Source organism: Myxocyprinus asiaticus, chromosome 16 (assembly GCF_019703515.2).
Source record: "Myxocyprinus asiaticus isolate MX2 ecotype Aquarium Trade chromosome 16, UBuf_Myxa_2, whole genome shotgun sequence".
NCBI classification, from domain to species: domain Eukaryota; kingdom Metazoa; phylum Chordata; class Actinopteri; order Cypriniformes; family Catostomidae; genus Myxocyprinus; species Myxocyprinus asiaticus.
Window position 1 is genome coordinate 5,278,694 of NC_059359.1, and position 17,488 is coordinate 5,296,181.

Sequence of the window (17,488 nt, forward strand, 5' to 3'; positions counted from 1 at the left end):
AAGGTATATTTTCTATGGTAATCAGAGTTTTTGTCATAATCAGCAGTGACGAGCACCGGTACATTCTATCGATCGCTTCTTTTCTATTTTCGGCATCGCATGGGAAACTCCATCCGCTGTGAACTGGTACCGGTCCAAAAACTTTTTAAAAAATGAGGCTGGGCATAGAAATCAATTCTTCGACTACAAACTCTTCAGACATGTTTGAATTATACTTTTGCATTCAAAGAAATCTGCTCTTACGTTGTTTCTATACAGAAATGTGTGTATATCACTAATTCTGTGCCTTTCGCCTCCCAGATGTCCCTAATTCCACCCCCCCGAAGTTTTGGTAAAATGGGGAGAGTATTGAGACAATTCATTGAAATTAGCCAGCTTACGGTCAATTTTATTTCTCAAATAAATGCAATCAGAAGAGGAGGAATTGCAATCAAAAGGGAGCTGTTGCCCTTCTGATAGGACTGTAATATTGGTCCTGATGTTGCGCCTATCTCAGGTTGCCACCGGTTCCGACCAGAAAGTGAATCGTCATGGCCCTGTTCAAGCTGGCAACCCCCACCAGTAGTGGGGGAAACTTTCGGTCTTAGTATAAGGACCATCCATCAATGTGTATATGCTGTGTGCACAGCTATTAAAGCAAATTGATGCGGTGTAATATCAGGGTTTACATACACCGATCAGCCACAACATTGAAACCACCTGCCTAATATTGTGTAGGTCCCCCTTGTGCCACCAAAACAGCGCCAACCCGCACTATTCTTCTCACCACAATTGCACAGAGCGGTTACCTGAGTTGCCGTACACTTTGTCAGTTCGAACCAGTCTGGCCATTCTCTGTTGAACTCTCTCATCAAGGCATTTCTGTCCACAGAACTGCCGCCATCCCATCTAGCACCAACAATCATCCATGCGATTATCTAATCAGCCAATCATGTGGCAGCAGTGCAGTGTATAAAATCATGCAGATACGGGTCAGGAGCTTCAGTTAATGTTCGCATCATCCATCAGAACGGGGAAAAAATATCTACTGAATAGATTTCAGTGATTTGGACCGTGGCATGATTGTTGGTGCCAGATGGGCTGGTTTGAGTATTTCTGTAACTGCTGATCTCCCGGGATTTTCACGCACAACAGTCTCTAGAATTTACTCAGAATGATGACAAAAACAAAAAACATCCAGTGAGCGGCAGTTCTGTGGACGGAAATGCCTTGTTGATGAGAGAGGTCAACAGAGAATGGCCAGACTGGTTCGAACTGACAAAGTCTACGGTAACTCAGATAACTGCTCTGTACAATTGTGGTGAGAAGAACAGCATCTCAGAATGCTATTCTGAGATGCAGGTTGCCGCTGTTTTGTTGGCACAAGGGGGACCTACACAATATTAGGGAGATGGTTTTAATGTTGTGGCTGATCGGTGTATGATACATTCCTGATATTTAATAGGCTATTTTGAACAATCATCTAATCTAAAGCATTGCCATCACAACTGCATTATGTCCCGCATATTTGTCCAGCAACTTTTAACGATCAACTGAACTCGATTATCATCTAAAATTAATTTTAGCATCATAACGCAATTGACATTTTCTGAAGAAGCTCAGCAAATGTGATCCGAAGTAAAGAGGGTTAGATTTAAAATATTTAAACGTTTTAAAATGTTCAAAAGTTCATTTTCTGAAGGTGAACTCAGCATTGGACAAATAGTTCTGATAGTTTGTAGTCTTGAAAAAATTTTAGAACATTCTGAGAATGTCATTCAGCCGACTTTTTTCATCTACAGAACAGGGTATGGCTAATTTAAGTTTGTGTAAAGAAAAGGCCTACAAATATTACTTTTTTCATTTGGTAATTAATATTTTATTTAATGCTTTATTCATTTTGTAATGTATTTAATTTAATACAGGGAATTTTGCCGGCATTTTTTTGAAAAGTAAGCTAAATGATAATTTTATAGAATTGGGCTGTTAGTGTTCCAAAAGGTACACTGATGCTTTTCTCCTAGTATTGTGGAAAAGCAGCTTTAATAACTTAACGGATGGCTACCGTGATTAAATTAATCGCAGAGTGGCCATTCATTTGTTCTCCGTGCACTTGTCGATGACAGGTGCATGATACGAGATATTTGTGTTGGCACTGCTGGAAGTGTCATGACGCAGATGTGTTTGCAAAATCGGATCTGTGCAGGTATGCCGTTAAGACCAATCCATAGCAGTGCGAGTAATGCTTCACATACAATAAATTGGCTTTCAAGGATGGATACCTTGTTGTCATGATTAACACAGGCTAAAGATTGGGGTAAATTCTGTCATGTGACACTATATTTGTGCGTTAATGCAAATTGTTTTGACAAAAAGTATTTTCAAACCTGTTCTTCACGACATTTGAAGTATCGACACGGCTAGAGTTAAACGGAAAAATATTATGTAGACACTTGTGAAATTTTAGCGATAATTTGCATTTCCATCAGCTATATCGGTAAACATTTTGATGCGCTACACCTTTTGTTGCAAAAAACCATTGGATGGAAATGTAGTTTATGATTGAATTTTCATTTTTGGGTGAACTTCCTTTTAAGCTCCCAAGAGGACGTTTCTCAGTGATGTCAGTGATGTCCATTTTTAGTCATAATGATGTTAAAGCACCCTCTGTCTGTTTGTATGAATGAAACACATCCTAAGAAAGTGTTTCAAACACTGTGCTCAGATCGCATCATTTTAACAACTGAATAGCCTAAATATAACATGAAACAAATGACGATAAAATACAAAGTAATATCTTCAGTAATCAAAATACTTTTTGAATGTAACTGTATTCTGATGACCAACTATTTAAACTGTAATCTGTAGTGGAAATACAGTTACTCATATTTTGTATTTTAAATGCGTAATCCCGTTACATGTATTCAGTTACTCCCCAACCCAGCTTGCACACTGCCTGCTATTTTTAAGCTCTTTTTTTGCATGTTAATTTAAACAATTGGCATTCAACTATCCTCTTTGAAATAAAAATGGTTGTTGGTTATTTTCATTATTAATCCAATTTTGTGTAAAAAATAACCAATACTGCACATTTTTATCAATGTAGTAGACAACAGAAAATATCCACTACTTAAAAAGTAGTATGCTTAGTATAGTAATATGCTATTTCAAACTTAGCCTTTGTAGTGAAACATGACCAACATATCACATTTTGTTCTCAACAGTGATTGGCAGATGGGCAGTGCACAATGCTCCTTCCCCCAGAACTGGCGTCCAGCACCCAACCAATCAGCGACAGCATTGGTTAGCCCCAGGATTCTTGGCCACCCCTCTCAGCCTATCAGTACTCTTCAGGAAGTGACATCAGAGGCAGAGGATGAGGAAAGGGAGATGACCCAGAACATTACTCGAGCAGCAACACCTCACTTCCTGTCTCCTCAACCAGCACCTCGACAGCGCTCGTTCTCTTGTACTCAACATGCACTGAACCGCCGCTCCTGTGGCAACCAACCGGAGCTGTCATTTGCCACGGCAGCAGCCAATGAGCATGTTGAAATAGTGATTGTGCCCCACCCTAAAGAAATGCCCAACCAATCAGAGAGGAAAACCACAGTGACTGGGCCGAACGCAGCTCAGACTGACTCTGAGAGAGAGAATACAAGGAACTGCAATTCCAAAATCCAGAATGAGAGAATAAATAATGAGCCCAGGATCTCTATCCAAACCAGCATGTGAGAGAAGACAAAGAGAGATTAAAGGAATAGTTCATCTAAAAATGAAAGATCTGTCGTCATGTACTCACTCCACATAACCCAAGTGCTTGGAGAAATTTGAAGAAACTTTTCGCAGTTACTTTCCATACAACAGTAGTTAATAGTGACCACGGCAGAGTTTCCCAAAAGCATCCAAGCGTAAGTAGATCGTAGAAACCATTGCCGTCAATGGTCTCTACGATCAACTTTTGGGAAATGCAGCCATCTGTTTAGCTCAAAAAACATAATAAAAGCAAAATAAAAAATTACTCCATACAACCTGTGCCCTATATTTCAAGTCTTCTGAAGCCATACGGTAGCTTTATGTGAGGGAGAGACAATGCAAATAACGCATTTAATTTTTGGGTGAACAATGCCTTTAAGTTATATTCAACCTCATATAAACATGTTTCAATTGCTGAAACAAATGCATAACTGTCGTTTACAATTTTTATAAATGTGTACATTTATGTTTTTTAACAATTGAAATAATCTCCTTATTGCATAAAGCAAATTAAACCTATTGATGAGACATTTTCCCCTTAAAGCTCCCTATAAAATGTCCAGCCGTTTTTTCTTTCTACTTTACTGTTATACAATTATTTTTCTGTAACACGTTATAAGATTGTATTTTCCAACTTTAGATAATGCATTAGTTATCATGAACTGAACAATATATTTTTACAGTATGTATTAGTCTTAATTTAAGCATTTATAAGTGTAAATTTATCAAAATACTATTGTACATTGTTAGTTCATAATGCACTGTTAACATACACAACTTTCAAATTTAAAAATGTATATATGTTGAAATTAACATTAACCGAAACTAATAAATGCACTTACTGTTCATTGTTAGTTCATGTTAACTAATGTAGTTAACTATTGTTAATAAATACAACCACATTGTAAAGCTTTACTGATTTTTGTTTTGTTTTTTGTATCAGCATAAAGGCAGGACAACAAATACTACCATGATGTATAAATACTATACAACTCGAATCATGTTTGTTGCTGTAATAACAATGCTTTTGCATGCAAACAGCGTATTTCAAGAATGGCATCAAATAATCAAAAACATTTGCCTCATGTTGCATTCAAAACCACTGTTGCATCGGCCAGCAATACTCATTTAAGCAGAAATGATGAATGTGTACACAGACAGTCTTTATTGTAAAAGAGGTAGAGAATACAGGTGTTTCACTGTACAGAGAAAAAGACAGCACTGTTGATATACTCATTCAAACAGTAAATAAAGACAGTAAACACACCTCATTCATATAACTGGTATATACACAAACCCAGTAAAAAAAAAAAAAAGAAGCACGCGCACGCACACACACACGCACGCGCACACACGCACACACACACACACACACAAAAAACACAATCTTTGGATTTTCTCTATTGACCCCTTCACCCAAGCCAATTCTATCTGAGATTTTAATAAACAATATAGAGCAGTGATGATAATAATAATAATAATAATAATATAGATATAATGAAAGCAATCTTAAAGCATTTTTTAAAAAAAGCTCCCTCTTTCAACACCCAGATATTGCAGTAACAAATAGTGGAAGTTGTGATGTAGTGGAAAAGTGAAAAATAAAACAAATAAAATATATGCCAACTAAAAAACATTTTCTCATTCAGCCCTTCTCTCTTGCACAAATACACTCAAACTCACTCCAAACAGACAATGGGTCACAATTCATGCAACATGAGCAGAACAAATTTAGGTAATTTTTCGCAAAACCATACTTCCATATAAAAAAAAAAAAAAAAATAAAATAATAAAAAAAAAAAAAAACATTCTTAATGATTTACTTAAGAAGGCTTTAACTAAGGATCTATACAGAAATTCACTCTGCTAGAATTGAATTTCATGCGAAAATATATGTGAGAAGGGTTTTAAGAACGATTTACACAAATTCGCTCTTCTTGCACTGAATTCAATGCGAAAATTTACGCAAGAATGGTTTTATGAACGATTTACACAGAAAATATACGTAATAATGGTTTTACGAAAATTTACAAAGAAAATCGCTCTGCTCGCATTTAATTAAATGTGAAAATGTCTGACAAAATGGTTTTGAACGATTTACATAGAAATTCGCTCTGCTCGCTTTAAATACGAAAATTTACGCAAGAATGGTTTTATGAACCGTTTACACAAATTCGCTCTTCTCGCACTGAATTCAATGCGAAAATTTACGCAAGAATGGTTTTATGAACGATTTACACAGAAAATATACATAATAATGGTTTTAAGAAAATTTACACAGAAAAATCGCTCTGCTCGCATTTAATTAAATGTGAAAATGTCTGAAAAAATGGTTTTGAACGATTTATCAATGTCTGACAAAATGGTTTTGAACGATTTACATAGAAATTCGCTCTGCTCACTTTAAATACGAAAATGTACGCAAGCATGGTTTTACGAACCATTTACGGAAAGTCGCTCTGCTCGCATTGAGTTCCAAGCAAATACACAAGAATGGTTTTATGAACGATTTTCACAAATTCGCTCTTCTCGCACTGAATTCAATGCGAAAATTTACGCAAGAATGGTTTTATGAACGATTTACACAGAAAATATACATAATAATGGTTTTAAGAAAATTTACACAGAAGAATCGCTCTGCTCGCATTTAATTAAATGTGAAAATGTCTGAAAAAATGGTTTTGAACGATTTATCAATGTCTGACAAAATGGTTTTGAACGATTTACATAGAAATTCGCTCTGCTCACTTTAAATACGAAAATGTACACAAGCATGGTTTTACGAACCATTTACGGAAATTCGCTCTGCTCGCATTGAGTTCCAAGCAAATACACAAGAATGGTTTTATGAACGATTTTCACAAATTCGCTCTTCTCGCACTGAATTCAATGCGAAAATTTACGCAAGAATGGTTTTATGAACGATTTACACAGAAAATATACGTAATAATGGTTTTACCAAAATGTACAAAGAAAATCGCTCTGCTCGCATTTAATTAAATGTGAAAATGTCTGACAAAATGATTTTGAACGATTTACACAAATTCGCTCTGCTCGCATTGAGTTCCAAGCAAATATCTACACAAGAATGGTTTTATGAACGATTCACACAGAAATTCGCTCTGCTTGCACTCAACTAAATGCGAAAACGTATGTACTAATGGTCTCACAATTGATTTACAAAGAAATCCGCTCCGTTCGTATTTAATTAAATGCGAAAATGTACGCAAGAATGGTTTAATGAACAATTTACACAAATTTGCACTGCTCGCATTAAATTAAATGCAAAAATTTGCATAAGAATGGTGTTATGAATAAATGGTGAGAATGGTTTTATGAACGATTTACATAGAAATTCACTGCGCTTGCATTTATCTAAATGCAAAAATGTTTGAATGGCTTTACGAATGATTTACAAAGAAATTCATGCTGCTTGCAAGAATTGAATGCAGAAAATTACGTAATATTGTTTTTATGAGCAATTTACACACACATTCGCCCTGCTCACATTAAATAAAATGTGAAAATGTACGCAAGATAGTTATATGAATGATTTATACAGAAATTCGTGCTGCTCGCAAGAATTAAACGTAGAAAATTACGTACTATTGGTTATTTGAGCGATTTACACAGAAATTTGCTCTGCTTGCACTGAAATGTGTAAATTTACGTAAGAAGGGATGTAAGAACGATTTACACAGAATTCACTCTGCTTGCATTTAACCTGATGTTAAAATTTACATAATGTTTTTCTGATTCACACAAGAAATACATTATGCTCACACTGAATTGAAAGCAAAAATGTACGCAAGTATGGTTTTATGAACAATTTACACAAATTTGCTCTGTACTAAATTGTGAAAAAATGTGCATGGTGTTACGATTTGATTCACACAAGAAATACATTCTGCTCGCACTAAATTGAAAGCAAAAATGTATGCAAGTATGGTTTTATGAAAGATTTACACAAATTTGTTCTGTACTAAATTAATTGTGAAAAAATGTGAATGGTGTTACGATTTAGACAAATTTGTTATATTCACCAAGAACTGAAGGTGAAAATTTGTAAGAATGGTTTTACAAACCATTAATCCAAATTCATCTTGCTTGTGTTTTGTGAATGAGGTCCAATGTAAAGTACAATAACAAGCTTTAAAAAAAAAAGGCAAACAAATAAAACAAAAATAATGCTGCAGTTGGGTAACAGAGTGACCACCATTATTTTGTCATTACTTTAGTCCACCAAATGTGAGCCAGTTGTCAGTGGATAGAGTCGAGTTCATCAGTCAGAGTTGTCAGAGTGATTGCTTCCGGGTGAAGTGGCAGAGGGTGGTGTGTTTTGATCTTGCCAATTACCATTAGTCTGCAGAAAGAGAGATTGGAGTGAAAACCATAAATATCATACTCATCCTCAACAAAAATTATTTTCACCACACTACAGCTACCAACTTTACCCAGCTGCGACTAAACATCGTAATAACATCCTATGTTGATGCACATACATGAAATGCATGCAACTTTAATTGCAAATTACTCTCTTGGTGTCAATAAATAGTCAATAGTACATGTGAATCTATGGAAACAACATTGACAAATAAGGTTGTCCGAGGTGATAAAAAGGAAAAATCGTTTAAAAATCTAGTTTAAAACACACGTCAAGTTCATTTAAATTTGATCTTTGTGTCCAATATGGTTTCATATGTTTTTTTAAAACATTAACAATTTCTAAATAACAAAATGCATTTGATGACTTTAATAATGTCAACTGGTGTAACAATTAAGTAAAAGGTATTAAAGTAATTTACTTTAGTGTACACAACTTAGTTTTCAAACACACTTTTCAAGGTAAATTTTTTTTTACAAATATCGTCGAGTCAAATATATCAAAACGTTTTCTCAGGGTTACACCACATGACCAAAGATCACAGTTCTGTCACAGTGATGTGCATATAATCCCCTCAATAAAAAGTAGTTTAAAGCGAGACTGACATAAGCATGCATGTAATGAGCTTCTCACCCGGCTCTCTCTGGTACTATAGAGTCTTTCTGAAAAAACTGACTGAAAGTCCTACCAGAGAGAGAGAGAGAAGAAGGACATTTAGCAGAGCTGCACGGCAATGCAAACACCAACACATACAATAAACCCAATCTTTCCCTCTAATGTTACCAAACCAGTGAAGTCCTAACACACAACACATGCAAAGATTTGATAACATGCAGCAGGGGCCCAGTGATGCCGTTGACATATTCTTCATACCTGAGCGCCCATGTGATAGGGAGGCTGCTCGCCATTCATTGGAGGAACTTCTAAGAAGCAGTCAGCTGACCCCGAGAGCGAGAACGACCCTGATCCTGTTACAATGAGAGGTATGAAACACAGTCAGCTATGACAATACTCATCCCAATGCTTTTAATGCCATATACAGACCACTCTATGACGTTGAGCAAAGCCTAGTGAGCTGCCTACCTAGTAGGACTGGACGATATATCGAATATTCAAAATATATTCACAGTGATTATGCTGTCGATTAAAGATTTAAATGAAAAAAATTCACTTTCATTGTATGGGGAAAAAGATGAAATAACAATGAAAGGTGAGTAAAGGCTAAGGTGCTGCAACTAATGATTATTTTAATTAATCTGTAGATTATTTTTTCAAATAATCGGATAAAAAAAGCCTACGTTTATTTTCTGTATTTTATCAAAACATATATTTTTATTTTTTTTAAACAGAAGTTTATGATTGTTTGCCATACATTTGTGTATACAGAATGTTTAAAATATGTCATCCCCAGTCCATTCAAATGAACTTGTGTTTTCTCCGGGTCTCTCCCCACTCCTCAACTATCGACTCATCTACCACATCCAGGCTGCATCCGAAAACATAGGCAGCTGACTTGCTGCCTAATCAGTTAATGGTTTTGAATGAATGGAACTCTTAAGGAAACTGGTCTCCGAACAGTTTGAAAATCACCTTATTTTCAGCAACCGAAGGCAGCATTTTCCTGGTTTCAGACGCAGCACCGGTTTGTGGTCATGCCTATATAATCTATTGCCCTCTTGTGGTCTGAGATTTGTAACCACCAGAGCAATGCATGAGCGCATGTAAATGTATGTCTAATGGGACCACACGTTATACAAATAAAAGTGCACCAAAAATGTTAATATAACCAGCAAAATCACCTCAAATATATTATAAATATTTGAAATATTGTCCAGTCCTATTTCAAATGGACAAATTTAATATGTAAACACACTTAGGGGCCGTTCACACCGAACATGTATTGTGACCGTCTGTGCAGTTTTGGAATTATTTTTCTACGTAAACATGCAGACATATTTGACCGTTGTGCTCTGTATCGCTGTTTAGTTTTTCTTCAAAATCACACGCAGGGGCAACACATTTTTAAGACACTGTCAAGTTCAAACGAGCCTTGAGAAAACTGAATTCTATTCCATTCGCTGAGCTGAGTGTAACATTTTTAACACAAAAATGCATTCGGTCTGAGCAGCCCCTAATAGACTCAAACAAACCAGTAGAGTTTGGAGTGTGGGGCGATTCCTCGCTCTGTGTCGCTCCTAATGCCGTCTTCATGGCGTACAGATTGGCCTCTTCCTGGAACTTCCCGATGTTCTTCTTATAGCGAATCCTCTTGTTGCCAAACCAATTGGACACCTGTTCCGATTTCAGAGCCAACATGAAACTGATATCTCTCTCTGAGGAATGCACACTCACATAGTGCAGTGAGAGCCAAGCACTTCTACACAGCTGAAGGAAACCAGTCTGTTAGACTAAATGTAGGTCCAACAGAGGAGTTCTTACCTGAGAAATGGTGATGCCACAGCTCTTGGCAAGCTCTTCTTTGGCTTCCTCACTCGGGTACGGGTTCGAGAGATGTGAATAGAAGTATTCGTTCAGTACTTCTGTGGCCTGTTTACTAAAATTACGCCGTTTGCGCCTGCCAACACAAGAAAAGAAAATAACACTTTTCTAATAATGTTTGCCTTCATAATCATTCATCAGAATGTAATAACTTGCTATGCTTCTAAGGCGACTTCCCTTTTCGACTAACGTCACCAATCCCTCTTACTTTTCATCCCCTCTCCTCCAGTTATCTGGCTCCATTCACTTTTCACAATGCAATCGATTCCTGAATTATAAAATCAAGCCCTGTCCTACTGTTTCACTTGGAAATATGTCAGATGAGGCAAGAAAAATGGGTTGCAAATGGCGTTTCACCCACCTGGCGTCCAGAAACCGTGAGCGCAGTATCATAACAGCTTCACAGGTGCTTTGTTTGAGCTGCGTCTGAATGGAGCTGAACTTTCGATGGATGATAGCCACCATGCGCTCGATCTCACGGGGAGACACAGGCCGGGTGCGAGACTGCTCTCTCAGCAGGTTCATAACATGTGTGGTGAACTCACTGCAGGCCTGTAAGCAGCAATGAGATTCTCCTTTGTATATTCAAAACGTCTTCCCATGACAAAGTGCATCAGACTTCCACAATTTTTGTTCTTAAGAATACATTGAGCATTTTACACCAATGATAACTGGATTTGCTTTAGGACCCATATTTTATATTGTACCTAAATTCTGCATCATACAAAAATAAACAGAAATGTCACTAAGACGCAATGTGATACATTAAGAGCATCAAGTAATTTTTCTGTTTTCTGATGCTTAATACACAGCTATGTGAAGCAGGATTTTGGACCAATGAGATGACACTGTGGGCGGGGTTAAACAGCACAATGGCAGTACCTGCTCGTATTTTTCCAGCTCTGTGTGGTAAATGTTCCGAATTTGGCTCAATTTGCTTTTATAGTCGGAGTGCTCCAAAGAGCTGTCAGGTGACATCCCGCCAGAGCTGGTTGCGGCAGAGACCGCTGCAGCGGCTCCGCCCCCTTTTTCTGGACCGGCTACACCTTCAGCTAGCAGCATATTGTCCAATCGCACAAGCTGTGGGTCTGGAGGTTCCTCTTCCTGTGCGTTTCTCATTGAAAGACCTGAAACAAGAATTGATTGCAAAATATATAATTACAGAAATATATTATTACAGCATCTGTTCCTCAATGCTGATTGGCCAAATCAGCATCCAGCCATTATTAAATTCAAGATATAGCTCAATTCTAAAAAATCTCTCACTGCGCAGCACCAATAGAATAAGGTTCTGTTTTTGTATTCATGTCAGGAAATATATCTAACTGTACTCTAGTATTCACAATGACTTACATGGACACCAGAAAGCAGCTTATTGCTAGAAAGTGGCATTTCCATTTACATGCACTGTATAATCGGCGTACTCTTTACTCCCGTATACATGCGGCTCGGCTCAGCAGCTTTCTCCACAGCAACGTAATTTATCCGCAACTCGTGTAAATAACAAACATGGTATCCAAGGAAGACTTCCCTATTTTGTTCCCCGTTGCTTCTCGTTATTTACAGATATTCCAGAGTTGTTACTGTGTTTATTTCCTTGATTTTCTATCACAACCTGCAGCAGAATTGTGCTGCAATAGTGGGGTTTCCCTCTTATTTAAAACCCATTATTCGAGCGCATATACGCAAACGTGAAGGACAGTTGATATTTTACATTGGTGTGTATAAATGGGTTTACGGTGTATGTGCTTTTCCCACTGTACTCCCAGAAAAGCTGAATGCTTTCCGCTGTGTTGACTTGTTGTTTGACTCCATCCTATGTTATTTATCTGGTCTGCTCACGCACATGCGCACAGAATCTCTACTGGGTTAAGGTCTGGGCTCTGATTGGGCCACTCCAAAAGGTAGATGTTCTTTTTTTGAGGCCATTCTGTAGTTGATTTACTTCAATGTTTAGGGTCACTGTCCTGCTGCATCACCAAACTTCTACTGAGCATCAGCTGGCGCACAGTCACCCTGACATTATCCTGTAGGATAAACTTGGGAATTCATTTTACCATCGCCGATGGCAAGCGGTCCAAGCCCCGTAGCAGCCCCAAATCATGATGCTCCATTCATCAAATTTCACTTTTGGGATGATGTTTTCATGTTGGTATGCGGTACCCTTTTTATGCCATACGTAGTGGTCCTTGTTCTTCCCAAACAATTCGACCTTAGCTTCATCAGTCAACAAAACATTTTCCCAGTAGCATTGTGGAGTGTCAAGTTGGTCTTTGGCAAACTTCAGGCATTCAGCAATACAATAATTTGTGTGTTATTAGTTAAAACAGATTGTGTCTGTTCATTATTGTAACTTAGATGAAGATCAATCCAGATTTTAAGACAAATTTAAACAGAAATGCAGGTAATTCCAATTAAATTAGCAAGTGCAATTTTTGGATTAAAAGCAAGTATGGAACAGACATATGCCGGTATTCGTAATACAATATACCGGGTTAATTAACATGCACGTTTATGTTATCATAGACACTTGTTTAGATTTTCCTGAAAGCACCGTAGCTTCCATCCACGAGTTAAGATTCACAACCAGGAACCGAAATGAACACTCACCAAGTGACCCATTAATCATAATTTTTGTTATGATTAAATATTTCTGGAAATTGAGAATGCAAAAAAAAAAAAAAAAAAAAACATGGCTGAAGGAGGAAAGCAGGAAAGATCCCAATCCAAATATTGATTTTTTTTTTTTCAAATATTTATTTAATGTACTTTTAAGTACAACACTTGCACATCAATACAACATATTAATCTAAAAGGCATCTTAAAAAGGGCAAATATAATTTCAAGTGATATGATGGCTGTGAGTGACCTACAACATACATTTTTGTTATTTTCCATTTAGCTAGGGCCATGTCTTTCAAGCAAGCTCTAATTACAAGTACAATCTCCCTGGAGGAACCTGGGTTGAATGCCCTGCTTAAGGCCAAAACACTGAGCAGGATCAGTTATTTTAAAGTTCTTGTGTCATCCCGGCTTGAGACCTTTGTGGTAGCACTCAAGATACCAAACCATCAGGCTAATACCACTCGTAACCAATGCATTTTGTCATAATATGTAACTGTTTACCAGCATAAACTGAAATTAAATCTATGGTTAGACTTGTTTCAAAACAGCACAATGCATTAACAGCACAGAGTGCATTAGCAATATGGTATGCCTAATGACACATCATGCAAGCCCACAGGCTGTAAGAGAACATGCCAAACCAGGATAATTAAAAGGTTCCATTAGGAAAAAAGCCATTTAATTACTAACAATCACAGTAAACATTTCCTCTAATGGCATTTCCTTATGATTTCCCTAAAACTTCATTCTTCATTCAAACCAATGGACATTATGCCATTGTTGTGCAAATAGTGCTATTCTAACATGCAAATACTGGGATGCCGCAAACAAATAGAAGGGTTTAGGATTGTGTTGATATGCTGGAGGTAATTCAGGTCAAAACTGAGGACAAATTCTGAATTAATTTGGTGTTTAGTTGCTGTAAACTCAATCCTCATTCAAACCATTAACCATTTTTAAATGTTAAACTGCTACCTTAACATGTATATAATGAGTTATGGCATGCATACAATAGACTATTGCTATGCATGAGTTGACAAAGGTGAATATTTGGGATAATATTGTATTTATTTGGCTTTTAAGAGCTGCAAACTTTGTCTTTAGACAAGCCAGTTCACATTTGTTATTTTTGTTCAAACAGTCATGTTCTAACAATTCTATCTAAAAATAGGTATAACATGCATATGATGGGAATTGAAATGGTTTTGATAGACTGAGGTTACTATAAATTATATTTTCCTATTTTTGGGGGGATATGTACACTGGCGGCCAAAAGTTTGGAATAATGTACAGATTTTGCTCTTATGGAAAGAAATTGGTACTTTTATTCACCAAAGTGGCATTCAACTGATCACAATGTATAGTCAGGACATTAATAACGTGAAAAATTACTATTACAATTTGAAAAAAATGTTCAGAACTTCTTAAACAACTTCAAAGAATTCTCATCAGAAAATCCTCATTGTGCAGCAATGACAGCTTTGCAGATCCTTGACATTCTAGCGGTCAGTTTGTCCAGATACTCAGGTGACATTTCACCCCACACTTCCTGTAGCACTTGCCATAGATGTGACTGTCTTGTCGGGCACTTCTCACACACCTTACAGTCTAGCTGATCCCACAAAAGCTCAATGGGGTTAAGATCCATAACACTCTTTTCCAATTATCTGTTGTCCAATGTCTGTGTTTCTTTGCCCACTCTAACCTTTTCTTTTTGTTTTTCTGTTTCAAATGTGGCTTTTTCTTTGCAATTCTTCCCATAAGGCCTGCACCCCTGAGTCTTCTCTTTACTGTTGTACATGAAACTGGTGTTGAGCGGGTAGAATTCAATGAAGCTGTCAGCTGAGGACATGTGAGGCGTCTATTTCTCAAACTAGAGACTCTGATGTACTTATCCTCTTGTTTAGTTGTACATCTGGCCTTCCACATCTCTTTCTGTCCTTGTTAGAGCAGGTTGTCCTTTGTCTTTGAAGACTGTAGTGTAAAACTTTGTATGAAATCTTCAGTTCTTTTGGCAATTTCAAGCATTGTATAGCCTTCATTGCTCAAAACAATTATTGACTGACGAGTTTCTAGAGAAAGCTGTTTCTTTTTTTTTGCCATTTTTGACCTAATATTGACCTTAAGGCATGCCAGTCTATTGCATACTGTGGCAACTCAAAAACAAACACAAAGACAATGTTAAGCTTCATTTAATGAACCAAATAGCTTTCAACTGTGTTTGATAAAATAGCAAGTGATTTTCTAGTACCAAATTAGTAATTTACCATGATTACTCAAGGATAAGGTGTTGGAGTGATGGCTGCTGTCTAGATTTGATCAAAAATGACTTTTTTCAAATAGTGATGGTGCTGTTTTTTTTACATCAGTAATGTCCTGACTATACTTTGTGATCAGTTAAATGCCATTTTGGTGAATTACAGTACCAATTTCCTACCGAAACAGCTAAATCTGTACATTCTTCCAAACTTTTGGCCGCCAGTGTAAGTGCTGTGAACTTGGCCTTCAGAGAAACCCATAACAATTATGCTATTGTTGTGCAAATAGTGCTATTCTAACACATGCAAATAATGGGGTAGAGCATGCAAATGATAAGGTTTGAGAATATATTTCTATACTAGGGTTCATATAGGGGATTATTTTGGAAAAATATGGGATTGTTTTGTATTTGTATGAGGTGTACACTCTTTTGCTTTGTTCTAGCAAAACATGGCGTCCTGTGCTAAACCACTGGCAACTTTTAAATCAACTATAAAGTTAACAGTTACCACATTCAGAACACCATGCATGCCTGTTACTCACCAGTTTTCTCTTTTATTTCGCACAGCACACTGAATAAAGCCGGTTTCATCCGATGACAGTTTAAAGCGTGTTTTCTGTCACAAAACAACAAACAAAAAGTCAGTACGCTAACTACAGGCTAGTGCGTTGTCAATAAGAGGCTGGTTACAAGACTATAAACACTGCAATTGTGTTATAACTGAAAATAAATACATAATTCATAACATTGCTAATGTAAATAGACTTTTTTACATTTTAATTGAAATCCCGCTGAACTGCCATACTCATTTATTTTGCAACTTATTAGCATGTATTTTCGTGGAATGAATAACAATAAAACTAAAAGTGCAATGAAACAAACACAAATATGTAGATTATATTATACTTTTATTTTGGGATGTTTATATCGCACCATAACTGAATATAATGAGTTTGTTTAAAGTCACGAGACACGTAAACAATAGCAGCTACCTCGCTAACTTCAGCATGGAGGCTAATAATCATCTGAAAAATAATAACATATTTTACCGCATTATTGATCAAATAAAAGTGCATTTGTGTGGAATGCAGGTGATATTAGTGTTACAGTTTAATTATTCGGTTTTCAGCAGATGCCTCACGCGACCCTTAGCTCCGATGCTAAACGTGCAAGTTTTAAAAAGCAACAATTTCAAATAACTTCAAAACCTCACTTTGCTTGAGCTTCGTCTAAACTTTGGTCTGTGATGGTCATGATCTGTTGCAGGATATCACCGATGTCCCGGCGGCTGTCGTGTCCGTTTTCGGTGCCTTCAAGGCCCCCGGAGTCTCCTCCGTCGGGGCGGTGTTGCGAGGACGGGTGTACCGGGTTGAGGGAATGCATTCCCGGGTGGGCGCTCAACCCGAGGCCGCGGCTTGCGCTGGGACCTTTGCCTGTGATGGGCTGTTGCGGCTGCAACATCCTGAGCGGTACATTCATCTAGTTGACTCAGTGTGAGTGAGTGTGTGTCCATGCATCACCGCGCTGGAGTCCCCATAACGATTTACAGACAAAAAACCTGCCCTTGCGTGGAAATAAACATTTTGCACATGCAAAAGTCAAAATCAGAGTGCATTGTGACCTATGCAGTAGCTGCAGTCCTACTGCATGGGCCATTTACAGTATGAGAGAATACACAGAGAGGTCAAATTAAATCATATCTAATCTAATCTAGTGTCTGGTCATGCGCTTGTGCATTTTTGCGCCCTAGAGAACTGCATCATATGATGAAAGTTCATTTCAGGTTGTTTTGAGTGAATCACATAAAACCTTCCAAGAACATCTTCCCTAAACACCCACATAAAATAAAATACATACGAACTATATTTTGCATAAAGAAAATTAATCTTATTAATTTGAAGACCATTAAGATTTATGCATTGTGACAGTATTTTCATGACAACAGTAGTGCAAATACCATTGCTAATAATGTAAAAAATAAAAAA

At 37.1% G+C, this 17,488-nt stretch overlaps 2 protein-coding genes across 2 annotated transcripts in view; one reads left to right on the forward strand and one right to left on the reverse strand.

The window, feature by feature from the left end:
• Window positions 1–6,888, forward strand: part of LOC127454127 (neurogenic locus notch homolog protein 1-like) — a 28,105-nt gene extending 21,217 nt beyond the window's left edge. Inside the window, exon 11 of the mRNA XM_051721106.1 lies at window positions 3,204–6,888. Within this exon, the coding sequence (XP_051577066.1) occupies window positions 3,204–3,714 (511 nt within the window). The 3' untranslated portion in view covers window positions 3,715–6,888. The remainder of the gene's footprint in view (window positions 1–3,203) is intronic.
• A 414-nt stretch (window positions 6,889–7,302) lies between these two features.
• Window positions 7,303–17,211, reverse strand: LOC127454134 (pre-B-cell leukemia transcription factor 1-like). Its single transcript, XM_051721115.1, has 8 exons — window positions 16,717–17,211; window positions 16,046–16,119; window positions 11,501–11,745; window positions 10,980–11,170; window positions 10,559–10,694; window positions 10,270–10,411; window positions 8,993–9,087; window positions 7,303–8,098 (listed from the first exon to the last, which is right to left on the reverse strand). The coding sequence occupies exons 1-8, from the start codon at window positions 16,980–16,982 to the stop codon at window positions 8,018–8,020; spliced, it is 1,230 nt and encodes a 409-aa protein (XP_051577075.1). The 5' UTR covers window positions 16,983–17,211; the 3' UTR covers window positions 7,303–8,017.
• Window positions 17,212–17,488: the final 277 nt, after the last annotated feature.

What these genes read in the sequence shown, in the direction of transcription:
- LOC127454134 (XM_051721115.1), bottom strand. Translation starts at nt 16,982, where the DNA reads ATGAATGTACCGCTCAGGATGTTGCAGCCGCAACAGCCCATCACAGGC. An exon ending in TTAGACGAAGCTCAAGCAAA is followed by an intron (nt 16,120 to 16,716) that starts GTGAGGTTTTGA and finishes GTTTTGTGACAG; the next exon opens with AAAACACGCTTTAAACTGTC. An exon ending in CCACACTCCAAACTCTACTG is followed by an intron (nt 9,088 to 10,269) that starts GTTTGTTTGAGT and finishes TCATTGTAACAG; the next exon opens with GATCAGGGTCGTTCTCGCTC.